The 20,767-nt window shown below is 39.9% G+C and overlaps 1 protein-coding gene across 1 annotated transcript in view; it reads left to right on the forward strand.

The window, feature by feature from the left end:
• LOC105228494 (myosin-G heavy chain) overlaps positions 1-20,444 on the forward strand; it is a 34,888-nt gene extending 14,444 nt beyond the window's left edge. The window contains exons 3-8 of the mRNA XM_049455897.1: positions 6,389-7,014; positions 7,169-7,786; positions 7,888-8,595; positions 12,092-13,700; positions 13,810-13,961; positions 18,047-20,444. Of these exons, the coding sequence (XP_049311854.1) occupies positions 6,389-7,014; positions 7,169-7,786; positions 7,888-8,595; positions 12,092-13,700; positions 13,810-13,961; positions 18,047-18,580 (4,247 nt within the window). The 3' untranslated portion in view covers positions 18,581-20,444. The remainder of the gene's footprint in view (positions 1-6,388; positions 7,015-7,168; positions 7,787-7,887; positions 8,596-12,091; positions 13,701-13,809; positions 13,962-18,046) is intronic.
• Positions 20,445-20,767: the final 323 nt, after the last annotated feature.

Raw genomic sequence — 20,767 nt, forward strand, 5'->3', positions numbered from 1 at the left:
TCACTATATATTCTTAATCTGGAGAATCTTCTTTATCCGACCATACCCATTTTATTCCCGAAATCCTGAGACGGTATACTAAAGCCGACCCAAAATTTCTTTTAGTTTAATCTTCCGCGCGACTATCGACAGGGCATAGGGTGTCGCTGCATGTTTTGTATTAGTTTTGAGCTACCTCTGGGCTGGCTGAGTCATGGCGGTGTCAGAAGACGTCATCTAGCGAAGGTATGGGAGCTGCATCGCTCGAAAATGGAGGACAGAGTCGATGCGAGGATATGATGTCCAGAGTTGAGCGTAAGGCAGCCATTTAAACTACGGTACTTCTGCAGTAAAGGTATTTCAAGCAGGGGTTTTTGCTATTCCGCAAGACGTCGACATGGTCAAGGCAATAACCTCGTTTCACATATCAGCCAACAGTGTCTTGCGTAACAGAAGACAGGTAGACCACAAAGGCAGCGAGGATAACGAGAATGTCGATGAGGTTATCATTCCGAAAACCTGACCTACATTGGTGGGTCCATGCATTGTCTGTATGATAATTTGAGCAACAGTATGATAATGGAGCATCACCAGTGCACTTGCCCTTTATTAGCAAGGCAACGATTCAAGCATCTGTCTTTCCCACGATTTGGGAAGGTGTCATTTGTAAGGACACAGAAACTTTTAAAGCTCTCGTTGAACGTTGACCTCCTAAAGCATAATTACCTCTCATGGACTACATGACGGTACTCCATATTGTACCGCTAAGGACCAAAACTAGTCTATTTGTGGATTATAAGCTTACCAGACGACTAACCTAACCTAAACTGCTTTTATCCCTGTATTTTATTATTATTTTTTGAGTACTTCTACAGTCAACTTGCAATACTTGTCAGTATTCTCTTGGGTCATAACACGTGCAACGTGTCTTCACAGACAAATTCTTATTCTAGACTTCTGTATTTAGACGTATCGGTTTTTCGGTAACGATTAGTGAAATCTCGAGTCAAACCGGAGATTGAAGATAATCGAACTTGGTTTGCATGGGTTATAAAATAGATACACAAAAAAACTTTCTAATGTTGCTAAAAGCCAATATTTCGAACAAAAGTCTTCGATAAACATGGGTTCAAATGCCAGTTTAGCCCAGACCCGTCTAAATACCAACTTACCGCCAAAATTTATTGGTGCCATACCCTTCAATGACATTAGTAGGTGATCTTAGGTATGTAGAATCTAACATCTATAAGATGTTTCGTTGAAAGGACACTTTTAACATAAATGAGTATAAACCACAGCTAAGACAAAATGTAATTAATTGGGGGACGTGTTTTTCGCATATAACTTTCTGCAATCGAAACCAAAGGGTCTGTGAAGACAATCTGAATCTTCAAGCACTTATTATATTATCGGATAACAATCAGATTCATATAATCGACCTACCGAGCGTACTATTCGCAACACCATCACCCATCTTAAGACCCTGCATTCAGTATTGGATAATATTTGATCGAATAGAACACGTTCAACACGCAGTCGTAGCTGAAAGTCTACATGAAGGCCGTAGAGAGTCGATTCGGCGCCGTTCGCAGAGACTCGGATTGACGTATGGAACGACTTGGCACATTTTACGTGGTGATCTTATATTGAAAGCGTATAAAATACATGTTGTGCAAGAACTGAAGCCGCTCGACCTTTCCAAGCGATATCGCTTCTTACTATAAGATCTTAAAATGTTCCAAGAAGATCTGACGTTTTCCAGTCAAATTTTGTTCAGCGATGAGGCCCATTTCTGGCTCAATGGGTATGTAAAAAAGCAAAATTGCCGCATTTGGAACGAAGAGCAACCTGAAGAGATTCAAGGGCAGTCTTTTCATCCAATAAAACAACGGTTTCGTGTGGTTTGTGGCCCGGTGGAATCATCGATCCATATTTCTTCAAAAATGATGCCGGTGAGAACATAACCATCAATGGCGAACGTTATCGCGCCATGATAACCGACTATTTGATGCCTGAAATAGGTGCTAGTGATCTCGCCGACATTTTGCTTCCCACACAACGCATCAGCCAATGGGTTTATTAAGAGAACACTTCGGTGAGCAGATAATTTCATGTTTTGGGTCCGTCGATTGAGCACCAAGAACGTCTGATTGTACTCCATTACACTTTTAATGTCTAAAGTCTGGTATATGCGGACAATCCTGCTTTGATTCAGAGCTTGGAGTAAAACATCACTCGTGTTATTCGGCAGCTACCCATCGAAATGCTGGAACAAGTCATAGAAAATTGTCTTCAACGGATGGACCATCTGAGACATAGCCGAGGCCAACATTTAAAAGGGACAATATTTAAAAACTAAAAGCCTTAGAATGTTCTTTGGAATGATAATATGAATTCCCCGGTAAATTTGAAGTTTCTGGGATTTTTTTAAGTAGTCAACCACGAAATAGATGGTTAAAGTCTCATGGCTCGAAAATAATTAATTTATACCGACTTCTTTGTTCACATAACTACTACTTTTATATATTTGAGAAAAGATATTTAATTTTTTTAAGGTTACCGTCAGAAATAGGAAAGATTCTTCTCTTCGCGCCAAAAATTGTACAAAGTTTACCCCAAAATGATTGGATTGACAATTTCATGTTTTCCCAGTCTAATGTGCATATATATGTATGTATCATGTACATGTTCGTATGCCAAAAAAAGCACAAAAATTATAATTAATGCAAACAAACCGAAAATGATGAGCTTTTATAGCCATAACAAATGCTTCACGTTGGTGGTAAGCGAAGATCGTTGACTCGTAACAATGATTACAACCACAAAAGCCAGCAAGGTGAAGCTGAGCCAGCATCGGTTCGAATTTTTCTAGGTTGTATACTCACTTGACCCATTCAGCTGGGTCCGTAAAGTTGACGCTTGTTCATATTTCTCTCTCTTTCTCTTTTTCTCACACTCTCACACATTGTTAATATCTACCCCGCATACTCTCCAGCACACTTTATCTCTATTCTTCTCTCACCAACAAGCGACCTTTACATTGTCCCCATTATGAATGATTTGAATATTTATTAGGCAAATTGACAAAAAAAGAATTTAAAGAAAAAAGTATACATATGTACATATGTATATTTAGAAGCTTTCATCTTTACCTTCTAAATATATACTTTTTGTTTAAATGCTTCTCTCGTTAATTTGGAACGATCGCATATAATTATGTAGCGCTAGCGCTTAAGATTTCGTGCTTATCACGCGATCGAGCTCGGCAACTGCCATCTGTTCGAAGCTTAGTCCGTTGTTAACTGTTTGAGACAACTTTTCCTGCTTCAGCTCATTATTAATAGAGTTTTTGATCTTTTATTCAACTACATACTTTATGGTAAAATCTAGCATGGACTTCCAATCAGCCTGAAACCAACAGGTGTGCATATACAAGTACATAGATCAGCATACCATAAATCAGCGCTGAGCTTTGCGCACTGTCATTATTATTATTGAATTCGCGCTCCGCATAATGAACGTGCTTCGGCTGCCACTCGGCACAAGACACAATTTAAATACTCGCCAGTTTTGGAGTACAAAATGTTGACCACGAAACTGTTTATGAAGATATGTATAGACACATGCTCACATATACATACCCATTACCATAAGCGGTCGCTTTTAAGTTCAGTTTGATGTCAGCAGATAAGAAGTAGCTATAAATCTCTTTCGATGAGAGCATACAGATATATTCATAGACCAATAACATATTCAAGTTAGTATGGCGGCACTCACAGCTTATATTTGATTTGTTGCTTTTTCGAAATTTACCGTTCAGTGATTTTCAACGCAGCACTGCAATTGTCAACTGTCAGCTGTCAATTTATTAGTTGGATAACTATTGTTGCTAATAGAAACCCTTATAAATTTTTACGAAATTGTTTTCAGAATTATTTGTGATTTTAAAGTATGAACAGGTTCAAGAAAGAATTTCGTGGCTACCAAGTTATCGTAGAAAGCATGATGTACGTCAACCAAATACCCCGACTAGTACTGCGTCGAATACTCTCAGAGTGGAGTGTTTTCATCCATTCGGATGACATGACCTGGCCAGCGTAGCTACTGTCTCTTAATTCGCTGGACTATGCTAATGTCGTATATTTCGTAGAGCTCATCGCTCCATCGACTGCGGTGTTGGGACCATAAATCTTCTGCAGGCCTTTTCACGAGAAAACTCGTAAAGCCGACTCATCAGATGTTGTCATCGTCCATGCCTCTGTACCATATAGCAGGATGAGTATGATGAAATGACTTGTAGAATTTGGTGTTTGTTCGTTGGGAGAGGACTTTACTTTTTAATTGCCTTCTCAGTCCAAAGTAGCACCTGTTGGAAAGGCTGACTCTGCGTTGAATTTGAATTTGTCGGTGTTGATACTGGTACAAAAAGAGACGAAATTATCTATGACTTCAAAGTTAGGACTGTATCATCGGCGTCCGCCAGCAGCTGTACATTCTTATACATAGAAGATTCAGTTTGTTGACGGTGGGCTTAAGTTTTTCATACAATATCCTCGATAGAACCTTACATGCGATATTGATGAATCTTGTCACACGGATGGTGGGGTCTCCCTTTTTGTGGATTGAGCAAAGCACACTTAAATTTCAATCGCTTGGTTTTGTCCGACAATATTCAACAAAAAAGCTGATGCACGCTCCTTATCCGCATATACGTACATTGCAACAAATGTTCTTGGCTAACTCTAAAGATTACCCTGAACATTTTTCAAAAAACACTTATGAATCTATTCTAGCTATTGAGTCAACTTGAAAAACGTTTGCTGGAGTTTCGAAAGCCTCCGTGGCAGCAGTAAAGTTTCAGGCCGGTGCGTTGCTTTGCCATTTGGGAGTCAAATTTTCGAAATACGATGGATGGGACAGAGATTCGTAGCATAGAACTCGAACTGTGACGACGGCATATGTGTGAATCAGTGTGTTGTCATAAACGAAGGGCACTTCTTCCGTTCCAAATGGGCCATTTTTTCCGCAATTATACATCGAATCGACCTAATAGTCCGACATAATTGAGTTCTGTGAACGCCGGTAGTCGATGTAGATCACATTTTGTGTTTCCCAAGCATAAGTGGTAGAGAAATCATTGCCAACGCCGTAAGAAGTCCACTGTTTTGATTATTCCATGAACTTTGGCTTTACTATGTTTCGTCGGCGACCATAAAAAGACGCGGAAATGCTTTGAGATTGCGCTTAAATATCGTCTAATATGCACTGCGGTGAACTTTTTTATGATATGGGTAGAATTTGCAGAACACCATATAATTGTAGGTTATACGGCGCTATCCTAGTCTCATCTTCTCGATGTGTCTCATATCAAGTCTGGTTGATATACATACATATATGTTTCACTATACCCTGATGCTTATAATAGCTAATTAGTGTGGTCTACCGGAACAAGTTAAAAGCGTTCTAAGCCTTTTTTCTCATTAGAAGGAAGATGTGCTCCTCAATCCGATTACCATTGAATCCAAGGCATTAAACCAGTTACAAATAGCGAAGTGTACCCGGCCGTTCTTCACCTCCTCTCGGCACAAGCCAGCCGTTTCAACTCTCCTTCCTTCAGAGTGGACTTTGCTACGAGATTGTTGCACTTTTGCCTTCGACTCCTTCTTAATTGGCTTCCTCCGGGGCCCTCTTTTGTTGCCAGAGTCGGAACCTTAGGAACCTGCTCAGGAAAGCGAAGAAATTCTTCTTCTATTTCTTCGCTAATGTTTTCAGCGCTTTGTTGGTCTGAGTCTTAATGGACTGTGATATCCATGCGTTGTAGAGCTGGTTTGGTAGTAGTACTACAACCACCGCAATGTGCTCTCGCTACAGTGGAGGGGTGGCCGTTGGCGACACGACTCATAGTGTGTCCGGCGGTAGTCATCATCGTATCTCAACGACTTTGGACTGATATCCCAGCCCGCTTCGTTCCTTTGTTGACTTTCAAAATTAGGTTTATGAATCGGGGGTCCTACACCTAGCATTTTATACATAACACCAGGTGCCTCAATTGAATGGTCATTGTATTACTTATTTTCCTATTTAGGATGCGTATAAAGCAGTCCATCATCGCGGGGGATACAGCTAATAGGAATTTTTGTCGAATAACATTTTTTGGGGGTTTTTCCTACCGTCAGACATCTTTCATGAAACGTTCTTCTGGAAATCGACTATGAGATCAAGGAATCCAATGTTTTTTTTTTTGGTCTCCCTCTACTAACGTAACTCCAAAATTAATCGAAGACTCACTTTCTCGTTAGAAATGCACCCCGAATCTCTAAAGCGCCCACTAAAGCATGAAATCCATAAAGAAATAAATTTAATTGACTTGAATAACTAATTTACATATGTTTTCCTCCATTGCTTACAGACGCATCCTCATCCAATGAAGCCGTGCACTTGCAGCAGCGCCTCAAGAGCCTCAGCACTGAGTTAGTCACCCTACGCAATCGGCTGCATGTTGGACAGGGACAACAAAACAACAACAACACCAATAACAATAATAACAATAGCAACAACAACAACAATAGCCATAACAACACCAGCAATTGCAATGTCACAACGGTGAGTAACTTACAACAGCACCAACAACAACAGCAGCAACATGTCAACAACACAGCTGGCTTGACCGGCCTCAATTTGCATGCTTCCACATCGAATTTGCACAACAGCACGCAGCATCTGAACAATAGTAACACAACAACAACAAATTGCATAAATAATAATAGCTTGCAACAGCATCAACAGCAGCACCAACAGCAACAACAATTGCAATTAACACACTCCACACTAATTCCCACACACGGCAGCAATAGCAGTAATAACAATAACAACGCCATTAACAAATCTAATAGCGGCAATTGCAATATCAGCAACAACAACAACAATAATAATAATAACAATGTATCCTTGACATCATGTAATAACGTCAACAGCACAAACACCGCCTTTACGCACATCAATAGCAATAATAACAACAATAACAACAACAATAAGGTGAGTCAGCTACGTAATCGCCGGTGTTGACAAGGCAATTTGCTGTTTATAGAAAATTACTATGTAATTACCTAACAATTACACACATACTAACTTCTATGTATTTCTTGTACGCTTTTCTTCCACTGCTACTTCTTCTTCTTCTTGGCATTAGTCACATTTGCACAGCTTTAGCCACACATTGCCACATAATTCAACGATTTCCGCCGGCAACACAGCGACTTTGCCGTCCGGCGCCGCTGCGGGCATCGTTTCCACACGCAACACTTCCATACCACACCCATTGCCGTCAACTATACAACAACAACAGCAACAACATCACCAACAGCAACAGTCACACCACCATCAGCACCACCAACAACACCAGCAGCAGCAACAGCTGCAGCAACAACATAACGCGCACACGCTTCCGATGCGCTCCTCGGCCAGCATTGGCGCGCACGTCCATCACCTTAGCCACCATAATTTGCCACCCTTCATACCGATTGCCCAGAAGCATGCAAGCGCCAGTCATGGCAGCAGTTTCAGCAATATTGTCGCACCCTTCGGTTACAGCAACACCAATGTCGAGCAGCGCCATGTAAGCAACAACTTTTTGGGCAGCCTTCAGACACACCACAACAATGCGGGTCATAACAACAACAGCGTTGGCAACGCCGGCGCACACAAGCAGCCGCGTGAGATTGAGGATCTGATACATCTGCCCGGTCCACTAACCGAGGATGCGGTGATGCGCACCTTGCAGGCGCGCTTCAGCGACAACTGCTACTTTGTAAGTACTTCAAACTCTTTAAATTACAGAAATTCCAACTAACCTCACTTTAATAAAAAATAATTTAAACACCAAATACAAAATCCTCTAACCACTTGCAGACCAATGTCGGCCCCATACTGCTCTCCATCAATCCCTATCGTGATGTTGGCAATCCGCTCACGCTCACCTCCACCCGCTCATTACCGCTGGCGCCGCAGTTGAACAAGATCGTACAGGAGGCTGTACGCCAGCAGACGGAGACCGGTTATCCGCAAGCTATTATACTCTCTGGCACTTCGGGTGCCGGTAAGACGCACTGTTCGATGCTGCTGTTACGTCAGCTATTCGCTGTTGCTGGTGGTGGCCCCGAGACGGATGCGTTTAAACATTTGGCTGCCGCCTTTACGGTGCTACGCTCTTTGGGTTCCGCCAAGACCACAACTAATTCGGAATCGAGTCGCATTGGCCAGTTTATCGAGGTGCAGGTCACTGATGGCGCTCTCTATCGCACCAAGATACACTGTTACTTTTTGGATCAGACACGTGTCATACGCCCGCTGCCGAAGGAGAAGAACTATCATATCTTCTATCAAATGCTTGCCGGTTTGAGTAGAGAGGAACGTATAAAGTTGAATTTGGAAGGTTATTCGCCGGCGAATTTGCGTTATTTGCAAAGCGGCGATATTGTGCAGAATGAACAGGAGGATGCTGCACGCTTTCAAGCATGGAAGACCTGTTTGGGTATCTTGGGTATACCGTTTTTGGATGTGGTGCGTGTACTTGCCGCTGTTTTGCTGCTGGGGAATGTGCAATTTATTGATGGACAGGTGAGTTCATGAAACGTTTAGCGAAAAGAAGTTTAGGTAGCTTACAGTGCGAGACGTTCCCCATATTGGTAGACTCTGTCTCCAGTTGTTTTTAACAGATCTCTTTTTTAATATATTGAGTTGGCGAACAACAAAAAATATTGACTTTTGGACCCTTCGTTCCGAGATAATTGGACTTACATAATTAAAACGAAAAAACTTATAACCGATCAAAGATTGTCAAGGAAGCTGGGAAAATATTTTTGAAGATATATAAAAACGGATCCTCAATCGTGTTTTCGAGGCCAGATTACCTTAGTCTAGAGCTACATATTGACAGAGACATGTTAACTTTCCAGGTTCGAAAAGAATCGAATCCCAGGTCTTAACAGCCTGATTAACTTGCTGTTTTAAGAGATATAACGATCTAATGGGTCTGTTACTATATTCTTACGTTCTTTTTTCAAAATTTTAATGCTTATTGCCCGTTTGAAGCGTTAAGACCATTCTGGCAAATTGTGCATTCTATCCCAAAGGAACTGCTTCGGAATGGCGGCCAAGAATGAATCAAGCCAATTTTTGATACCCTGTTCTGATGTTAACCGTATTCCAGTGAGATTTTATTGCATCGACCGGAAAAAATAGTAATCTGAAGGGTTAAGCTCTGGGCTATAAGGCCGGTAAGGCAAAATTTCCTACCCGCTGTTTTCCAAAAAAGTTTTTACCTATCTTGCAACATGAAACCAAGCGTTGCATTGACGAATAAGTATTGCCTCGTATCTACTAGAAATTTTCGGACGATTTTCGGCAATCCCTCGCTTCGTCTTAATGTGTTGCTAGCTATAGCATTCCCATTAATGGTGTTACTAGGTTTTAGAAGCACATAAAATAGCATTCTTTTATGAACTCACCAAATCCATAGCATTATCTCCACATCATATTCGGCTTTGCCTTTGATTTGCCTGACTGCCCAGGTTTCAAATTTGGTTTTTAGTGTTTAGGGTTCTTGTACTGTATTGTTCTTTTGTCACCAGTTACAGTCTGTTGCATGAACGACTTCTTTTTGTAGCGTTCAAGCAGCTTCCTGACATGCAAAATCAATTTTCAACATCACTTGGCTTCAGTTCATATGGCATCCTATTTCCTTGTTCCGGCTACTTCTAAACAGTCTCAAAGGCTGCTTGAGTGATTCCCAAATATTCCGTAAGCACTTCTTGGGTTTGCATCAATCTTCATGGAGTAGTACTTCCACTTCCTCATCTTTAAACTTTTTCTCGAAGTTAAGAGATTCCTTACTTTCTGGAGGGTTGGCCATGTGTGCTAATCTTTGTGTCCAGGAATCTAAATTTTTAGTTGAATATCAGTAGTCAAATTTGCTCTTTTTCAAGTAGGAAGTAGGATCAAAAGCCGGAGTGTGGAACTTCTATCCGCTAAACTTAACCTACTCTCAATTCCAGACCATCCCACGGAACCACCTGATTAACTATTACTTCGTTGGTGTGATAAGACTTTTAAGTCTTCTCTATGGCATGAACGAACGGATGCCTACTCTGCTCTATATGTATGTGTCAGTTTTGTTATGGTTGAGGCAACCGCTTCGCTAACAGCTTTCCAATTCTTAATGGACTGACAGCTGAGTGTCGTCAAATTATCCACCGTAAAACTACCGAGTACCGAGTGTAGTTGTAAGCCTTTCCCTTGTACTTTAAAAGCGAAGGCAATAAAACAGTACATACTCAGAGTCTTCAAGGCACTCTGAACAATTCGGACTGCCTCGCTGGAATCTGTATAGGTAGCTTCTAAAGCAATCATGCCCACTAGGGTGATTCAAGAAAAAAAATTGTTTTTTTCGTTTGGTACTCGAAAAATAGGTTCCTAGACAACTCTAAGAAAGCCTCTCCAAAAACCTATGAGTTTCATCATTAATAAAGATTTTTTCATTGTGTTGTAAAATTCATAAGAAATAAAATTTTTCCAAAATAATCAAACTTTAACTGTTAATATCTTTTAAACGGTTGGGTTTACGAAAAAATCATTTTTGTAGAGCATTCAATTTCCTACAAAATCTAAGGAACAAGATATTTTTTCGAGTAGTTGGAAGCGAGATATAAATTTTTCTACCTGATAATAAGAAAAATAGAAAACTGTATGTAGGTGGACTTTCCTGTTACAATTAAGAACTCATATTTGGAGAGGCTTTCTTCGAGGTGTCTAGGAATCAATTTTTCTGAGTACCAAACGAAAAAAAAATTTATTTTTTTTTGAATCACCCTAATGTCTATTCAGTTTTTTAGGTGGAAATCCAGTTCCCCATGTCGCCTGTCAATCCACGATAGCCAATGGCTTGTGTATGAGTATCTGAAAGCTATCCGACTGCTTTCAGTTTAGCCCTCATTCGGATATAAACTGCAAAATTGACTCTTAGGAACGACGGGTGCGATTTTGCAAAGTCCCAGTTTCCCAGAAATGGAACATAGACTGTTTAAGCACTACCTTAAGGTACTTTGAAATAAAAATTTAAGAGCAGAAACACAGATAAAATCTATCTAGATGGTCTAACCCCAAAAATCAGTCAAAGATATGTTTATTTCTTAGATACTTATATCAGACTTCAGACTGTAATAAATACGTTTCTCAAAATTATGTTTCTTAAAAATGTCTCCTGGTGTAAGTACTAGTACTAGCAAAAATACACACGATCCAAAACTAGAACATAAATATACCAACAACAATTTATATCTATATACTTAATAAATAATTATTGAATAAAATTCTTAAGTACGTGTGTCACCCTGTTCCTATTTTAGCTAAAGTACAGTAATTGGTGTGTGTCTTTGCTACAGTACATATCAACAAAACGGCATTTTGCCACATCACCCCATAATACGCACGTGGCGCAATGGTAGTACTCTGCGCCCGTGAATTTGTTGCTGCGAGTTCAAATCCCAGCACAGGCACTCTTCTCGTTATGATGTTTTTGTTTGGGTAATTTACGCCTGAATGTGATTTTAAATCGTGTATGTTGCGAAATTCATGACTGAACGGGAGAAAAATAAGTTTTTAAATTTTTTTCTAATTTTTTTGTATAATTTTATTTTATTATTAGGGTTCAGAGGCCTTGTCAGTCTGTCTGTCCGTCCTAGACCCTCAGTTTTTGACAGAGTGGTCTGAAATTTTGCTCACGAACTTTTCTCCCCTAGAAGCTCCTCATTCGGCGGAACCAACAGACCACTATAGGGCATGTTCTGGTATAGAAGACTTTTATATTTGACAAGATACCTTTACGAAACTTGGTATAGATTACTGTCGAAGGAGAGACTACAATCTTCGAACCAATTTTTTGATCAGACAACTATAGCATATAGCTGCCATACAAACTGATCGATCGAAATCAAGTGCTTGTTTGAAAAATTTTTTATTTGAAACTTTTCATATCGAAGAAGCTTTTCATATCGGACTACTCTATAATTTAAATTATATTACATTTTAATCAATAGATACATTTTCTTTTCCATAGAGCCTCGAAGTGGACGTCAAAGGTGAAGCCGAACTGAACTCCGTCGCCAGCTTGTTAGGTGTGCCACCAGCTGCACTCTTTCGTGGACTCACCACGCGCACACACAACGCACGTGGTCAGTTGGTGAAGTCTGTCTGCGATGCCAATATGTCCAACATGACACGCGACTGCCTCGCGAAAGCGCTTTACTGCCGCACCGTGGCTACCATAGTACGACGCGCCAATAGTCTGAAAAGACTTGGCTCCACACTGGGCACTTTGAGCTCCGATTCAAATGAGTCGGTGCATAACCAGGCAGATGTCGCATCACAGCACGCCTCTACTATCGGTGGTAACTCTGGTTCGAAATCAATGGCAGCCTTAAATAATGCGGTACGTCATGCCACGGACGGCTTTATCGGCATACTGGATATGTTTGGTTTCGAGGAACCATCACACGCACAATTGGAGCATCTTTGCATCAATTTATGTGCCGAAACTATGCAGCATTTCTACAATACGCACATCTTTAAGTCTTCGGTGGAGTCTTGTCGTGATGAGGGCATTGTTTGCGATGCTGAGGTGGACTATGTGGATAATGTGCCCTGCATCGATTTGATATCTTCGCTACGCACCGGTTTACTAAGCATGCTGGACGCTGAGTGCTCCATACGCGGCACCGCCGAGAGTTATGTCGCCAAGATTAAGGTGCAACATCGCAACTCAACGCGGCTGGAGACAAAGCACGCGAGCGAGCCTTATGATCCGCGCATGTTTATGATACGTCACTTTGCTGGCCGTGTTGAATACGATACCACCGACTTTTTGGACACAAATCGTGATGTGGTGCGTGATGACTTGGTCGCCGTCTTCTATAAGCACACCTGCAATTTCGGCTTTGCCACACATCTCTTCGGTTCGGAGCTGAAGGCATTGTACGCACTGCAGAACGTGCCACGTGGTCTCAGTTTCCGTATTTCACCCACATCGCATACGGATCTATTGAATGGCGACGAACCGGTCTCGACACTCACGCAAGACTTCCACACACGCTTAGACAACTTGCTGCGCACGCTGGTGCACGCGCGTCCACACTTTGTGCGCTGCATACGCAGCAATGCCAATGAAACGGCCGGCTGCTTCGAGCGTAAAATGGTTGTTCGGCAGATACGCTCACTGCAGGTGCTGGAGACAGTTAACCTAATGGCATCTGGTTTTCCGCATCGCATGCGCTTCAAGCAGTTCAATGCGCGTTATGTCGCCATGTTGGCGCCGTTTCGCCTGCATCGCCGCAGCGAGGATAAGGCCATGGAAGATTGCAATCTGATTTTAGAGTTTGCCATGGAGAATCCGCCGGTGTTGGACGGTTCCGTCACGCTCGCTTGGGCGCCTGGCAAGCGCCACGTATTCCTTAGCGAGGGCATGCGTCAGCATTTGGAACATCTGCGCGCGGAGATACGCACCAAGAGCGCCACATTGATACAGGCCACCTGGCGTGGCTGGCAGTGGCGCAAGAAGATGGGCGGTGTGAAGCGTACGCGCGGCGTTAATGGCGTCATAACTATGCTACCGACTGCGTCAAGCGCAACTAAACTGACGAAGTTGCTGCCCAACAGCGGTGCGAATTCGCGTAAGTAGTGTTGTTGCCGCTTGACTCGGCGTGTCAAATGCAATTATGAAATTGAAATTAATTTTTTCATTCTCTCTTCTTTCATCACCTGTTCGTCGCTGCTGTATAGTACCGCGTCTATCGGCGAAATCTACAAATCTTATGGGCACTGTAACGCGTCCACGTCCGCAACCAATCGCCGGCACACCACCACCTGATCCGAATGAGAAATGCGACACAAAGATTATCCAGCAAACCTGCAGCCTATTCGGATTAGATTTGGTGAGTCCTCATTCTTTTCTCTCTTAATCTAACACTTGCCGCCTATCAGCTTACATTTCCTACTCATTCCACTTGTTCCTTCACTATTTAACACTTGCATGCGCAACTCACACGTACGCCAGTACTTAAGGTAACAAAAGTAAGTTTTGGTGTTGGTGTAGCAAAGTTGATGTAACACGTGTGTTTTTGCACGTTTGAACTTTTTTAGAACTAAACTTTTATTTACTTGCGTGTGATTCTGATTTGGTGGTCGAGTTTTTGTACGATCTTATCAATATTGAATCGCACTAACAAAGTAAGACTACATTTTCACACATTTTAATACAAATCTTTATTATCGTCTTCAAAATAAGTCCGATTATTCCAATATTTCATAGACTTGTTTTAAGTTTCTGCTGGGATGGCCTTCAGTGCCTTCAGCGATTTTGAGTTTTTTCGGGTTCGACTAATTTTTGGAGCGGCATTGGGTAGATTGTTGAACAGTTTCGATGTCATACGCATAACTCCGCATCTCATCACTATAGTAATAAAGGGTTTGATGATTGTAGAGTCCTCACTTTCGTTGTCATCTCTTATGCGTCCTCTAATCGACACCGTTTCAGGCCAGTCTAGCCTTGACACGCTTCATACCATTAACGAAAATATGTTGAGTCGATTCATAAGTGATGTTGAAATTCTATGCTAACTCTCTGAAGCCATCTCAGTGATTTTCAAGCATTTTTCTTAACTGTTTCGATGTCATCGTCATTAACGGAGTTGGAGGAACGACTCATAGGAGACAAGTTTTCGATGACTTCACAACTCGTTGTTGCTGAATCTTCCTAATATTTAGACTTGACTGAGTGAACTATGCGAAGTAAAAAGTCAAAACTGATAAAAATTACTGCAAAATTAGAAATCTAAAAGCATTTTGTCACAATTCGTCGTCAAAATCAAACATTCCTAGACAATATTGATAAAATACCCATCTATTGTAACAGTTTTAAAAAAGCGACTTCTAAGAAAATACGAAAGACTTTTGTAATTGTTTTACAATTTTAACAGTATGTTAGGTTAGGTTGAGAGGTCAATCCTGACATGGAAATCACTTGAGCGGCTTAGAAAACCGGTCCATTGTGGTACTTAAAATACTCCTATTTACTGGAGCATAAGATCCTTACAAATCGACAAAGCGCTTTACACAAAGCCTATCACAAATTTGTTTAAATGGCTAATGTGAGTTTCGGCATATGTTCTTGTTTACTGAAGATAAGACTACCGAGGTGTTCCAGCCTCAGTTGTACAAAGGCTGGACAAAACTTTGACAAGTACCTCCCACCAAGATTCGTAGCCTTACCGCATGAATGCCTATTGGAAAGTGTTCAGTAGAAACTCCAACGATTGCGGCAAGATGAACTTTCTGAAGGCAAGTAGCTCAGTAGATCCCCAAAAAGGACAAAGAACCTCGCATTCGCACGAGAGCTGATATTTAACCAACGCATGCTGCTAAGGTTCATTGGTTCAGTGCTAATGACTCCTTAGACTCCTTATTTCTAGCATTAAGTTATTTAAGGACTAGGCTGGTTTGGGTGTCTGCCATAACGATATTGGCTGTAAGGCTAATGAGCCAGCTAGAACAGGTAGGTAGGAACGGGAACGGATAGGAGCTCCGTTGACTTTTTGTCATCTAGCCATAGGAGCTTTTCATTTGACTTCACAAAAGCTGAATACAAGAATATAAGCGTGATTCCTTCATTACGCTGAGGGATCAGTCATCCAACCTAACTGTGCCCAAAAAATAAGGGCAAATATGCACGCGTCGAAGGATTTGGAGTATTATTTTTTTTCTAAATTGGTAGTACTGTCAGTCACATTTATGTCAAATTTCGTGTCAAAATATTCATTAGTGTTTGAGATATGTGTCATTTTGTGAGCTACTACAAGTGAGTTTTTTTTGCGATGTCGAAATTTGTTGAGCACAGAATTTGCATTACATTTTCTTCACGGAATCAATTTTCTACGGCGGATACGTTGAGGATGGTGCAGAAAGCCTTTGGTGATGAGGCTATGTCTAAAAAGAAGTTTACAAGTGGTATAGTGAGTTCCAAGCCGGCCGTGAACGTGTCGAAGACGAAGAGCGTCCAGGGCGACCATCAACCTCAACCGACGAAGCTCACGTTCAACAAATCAAAGAATTATGTTGAAAACCCGTCGATTAACAATTAGAGACTTTGCTGATGAAGTTGGCATATCGAAAGGCTCAGCCAATACCAGTTTGAAGGATGTTTTGGGCCTCAAGCACGTCAAATCTCGACTGGTACCGAAAACATTGAATTTTTTGGAAAAAGGCGTCGCGTTGAAGTGTGTGAAACGATGCTTCCCGACTACCAGGTTGTCATGAAATGCATTATAACTGGCGATGAGACTTGGATTTATGCTAACGACCCCGAAACAACCGATCAATCGAGCGAATATCGTGCCGAAAGAAAGTCGAGACCAAAAAAATCGCGCCAAAGTCGCTCAAAAATCCAGGTCATGTTGACTGTTTTCTTCGATTATCGTGGTGTTGTGCATTATGAATTCCTTCCAACCGGTCAAACAGTCAACAAGGAATATTATTATCCGCCTAAAAAGGCCGGAATTGTGAAAAGACTTTAAAGGGGATGAAATTGATTTGGAAGAATAAATAAAGAATTTTCAATATAAATACAATGTCACCTTATTTTTTGGGCACAGTTTAAAAGTGTAACCTATTGAATAATGAAAAATGCCTGTTTTTTTTAAATTTTGGAATTTATTTCCTCCGATTATTGGAGTAGGCCGTTGAAAGTCAGGGACGTCTAAGAAGTGACTAAGAAGTCTGAATGTTCGAACCTCAGTAGAAAGGTGAAGGTAGCTTATGACTTAATTCTTCCAAATCCTGTAGCAAAATCTTGTTTTTTTTGTATATAAGCTAAATGCAGAAATTGTTGAGAACATTTTCTCAACAATATTTCAGGGACGTCTAAGAAGTGACTAAGAAGTCTGAATGTTCGAAGCAAAGTAAAAAGGTGGGGGTAGCTTATGACTAAATTCTTCCAAGTTCTCTTACAAAATATTGCTTTTTTGAGTATAAGCTAAACGCTGAATGGTAGGCAACATTTTCCCATCAATATTTTAGTTTAGGTTTTTGATACAATTTAATGTTAGTCAAAATTTTTCTCGTCAATAATTTTTTGAACTGGATTTTATTTTTACGAAATGTATAATTCTTTTTCATCTTTAACTTTTGTATTTAAGAATTTTTTTTATTTACTAAGCGCCGTAGTGTAGACTAAATTTTTTAACAAAATTTTTATCAATTGCTATTTCATACTTTCCTAATCACCTTGCCTACTTTTCGGCCTGCCAGGAGTTATAAGCAAGTTTATGCGTGTTCTTTTCGCTTTTTATTTTACTAAGTCTTTTCTTAAATCGAATTTAATTAAAATCTAAAAAATGTATGTATATTAACCATTGGTATTAAATGTTCTTTCCTCACTAACTTGCTGACCACTTTCACTACATTCACTTCATTCACTTTTTCATTTCCACCAACTATGCGTTGGTTGGTGTGTGTGTGTAACCTTTCAACTTACGTCAACTAACTCGCAGCCATTTAATTTTGCTTTTTAATTTCCAAGCACTGATTTTTATCTCTTTTATCCCACATACCATACTAACCGAACGCTAACTGCCAACCATAAACCACTAATCGCCTGTCCAAGCGCCTAACCAACATTTAGTTTGCACTTCCTACCGCATGTCACCCACTCAACACAAAGCTGCTTTCATTTAACCATTCACTGATTCCCATTATGTGGCGCAATAAATTTGTTTTCCTCCGCATTGGACATACTTCATCATTCATTGTTTGTCAAATGCCTTTCAATTGAATTCTTTTCTTATCTCTATGCCGCCTTTGTGCGACGCTGTCTTCTGCCGCATCCTCATCCTACCAATCATAATGCCGCTAATGTCGCTGATGTTGACGACGACGACAACGGCGATGACACCGATGACGTCGTTGCTGCCAATGTCCATCGACAACTACTCATATACATGTGCACGTGTGTATGTGTGTGCAGGAACGACCGCCACCCGTGCCACCGTCACGTGGCTACACCATCGCTGGCAGCCTAAAGCTCAGCTATCCGCAGAGTCGCATCATGAAAATGAATTTCCCCGAGGATCCACCCATCGTTAATCCGGCCGAACAACAGCTACAGCAACAGTTGAAGAAGGGTGAAGCTGTCAGCGTTGTGGGCGCCTCATCGTGTCGCGGACACTTGATTGTCGAGCACAAAGGTCAGAGTTACCACGTACCGTTTCAGTATATGGAGTTGTTGCGTCCGTCTATGCCAGCTGGCAATGTGGTTGTTGCTGGTGGTGGTGGTGCTGGCAGCAGTGGTGGCTGCGGTCTCACCAATAATCCAAATAATGCTGCTAGTGTTAAAAACAACAACAATAGCAACAATATGGCTAATAAAAATAGCAGCAGCACTGGCAATTTGACTAACAATTGCAATACCAACAATAACAATGTTGGCGTAAATAACGGTAATAGCGGCAACACGAACAACAACAACGCCAACAACACCTCGGCAGCTGTCAAAATTTGAAGGGGCGTCGCGGTCGCGGTGTAGTGCAGGCCAATTGACGTGTGCGGCAGTCGGCAGCGCAGCTGTGACCACCAAAACAAATCGAAACGGCTTCCGTGGCAGCGCGAGTTTGCTGTGTGTGCTGCAGTGCATATCCGTTGAGGAACTTATGTGGCTGCAATATCAACAATTTCGCTTTTTTTTATTTTTTATTACACAAAGACTGTAAATATACATATTTTCTAGATTCGTGCATTAGCTTGTATACAAACAGACGTATAAAGTAAGTGGAAAATATGAGTAAGACATAATATAAAAATAATAAATATTAATAATAAAAAAATAACATTACTCTAAAATTAAATTTAAAAAAATATAAATGCAAATAAATAATAAATTCATAGTATTATATATATAAAATAAAAAACAAAAAAAATAAAAAAATGACAAAATAAAAAACAACACTTCTAAAAAATTATATACAAAAACGTAAAGTAAAGTGATGAAATAATAAAAAAAATAAAATAAATTCTATAATAAAGTTTCAAGTTAAATTAAATTTAATAATGTTAAATTACAATAAAAGTAAAAAATAAATCATTAAATAAAAAAATTATGACCAATTTAAAAAAATTAAATTTTGTAATATTGAAGGATTAATTAATATACATACAAAAAGGAAAATATCAAATGACGTAAAATCAAATAAAATATAATACTAAATGAAACTGAAATACCCTTCTCAGTGGCAACCAACAGAAAAAGTTTTGCTAGTTCTCTTTAGCTACGGTGTTTGATATAAACAATCTTAAGGAGGTATTCTGGTCTAGACGCAAGCATTTTAGGAATTTTTTAAACTAAGATAAAAAAAATGAAAAACATTTTTAGTATCCATTTTTTTATAGGCTTTTTATTGACAAATATAAAAAAAAAAGTTGCAAGAAAAAAAAAAAACCCAAAATTCGTCGGTGGAGTGCGGGCTTCAAAAAAACGGTGCGTCCTGATTTCCACGATTTTTTCGACCTTTTCGAATTTTTTAAAAATACTTCAAAACAAAATTTTTGGAAATCCAAGGCAGAAACGATAGAGCATTGTATAAAGAAGATATATACCGAATTTCAAAGGAATCGGTTCAGTAGAACTTGAGATATCATGTCAACCACCTGAAAAAAAAGAAGTTTCGAGAAAAAGGTGTTTAAAGTTCAGGAGAAAATTATAGTGAACACGGACTCCACGTCACAAAATAGGCTGTATCTCCGAAAATAAGTCGAATTTTGAAAAATCCTTCCAAGGTCATATTTTTGAAAGTCTAAACTTTCAAAATAAGCAAAAAAATCGATTTTTTCAAAATCCTAGACGTAATCCTAGAATACCCCCTTAAAGTTGAAAAAAACGATTTTTTGTTTATTTGATCCCTCGGTTTGAATGGCATCTATATCCTACAGTAGTCCGATATAGTCAAATCCGGCTGCACCGAAGCTAATATACCCTTCACAGGTATCACAGCTATAGTGAGCCGATCTGAACAATTTTATCGGAGATTATGTTGTTACCTTAAGCAGTAATCCCTGTTAAATTTCGTGAAGATATCACGTCAAATGAGAAAGTTTCCCAAGCAAGCATTTGATTCCGATCATTCAGTTTGTATGGCAGCTATATGATATTGTTAACCGATGTGAATAATTTCTTCGTATATTACATAGTTATTTTAGAAAAAACCTGTGCCAACTTTTGTGAAGATACATTGTCAAATATGAAAATTTTACATAGAAGAACTTGATTCCGATCGTTCATTTTGTATGGCAGCTATATGTTATAGTGATCCGATATTGGCCGTTCCGACAAATGAGCAGCTTCTTGAAGAGAAAATGACGTTTACAAAATTTCAAAAGGATATCTTAAAAACTGAGGTTGGGGTAAATGATGTTAATGAGAAACTCCATTTACATTTTCGAATCAAGGACTATATATCATTCTCGCTCAGTTCGAAAAATGCTGTTTCCTAACAAACAAGTACTACAAAGGATTGGACAAGCACATTTTTAACTATTCTGTCGATTTAGTGATGTTTTTCGAACCGCAAAGCATACAATATTTTTAATTTTTTGAAAATTCCAGCCTCGCCTGATAATATATTCAACATCTAATACGATAATATTAATTAATAAAAAAAATGAATATAATAGTAAAAAGTTATTGGCTCAAAAA

The sequence above is a fragment of the Bactrocera dorsalis genome, chromosome 1 (assembly GCF_023373825.1).
Source record: "Bactrocera dorsalis isolate Fly_Bdor chromosome 1, ASM2337382v1, whole genome shotgun sequence".
Classification (NCBI taxonomy): Eukaryota; Metazoa; Arthropoda; class Insecta; order Diptera; family Tephritidae; genus Bactrocera; species Bactrocera dorsalis.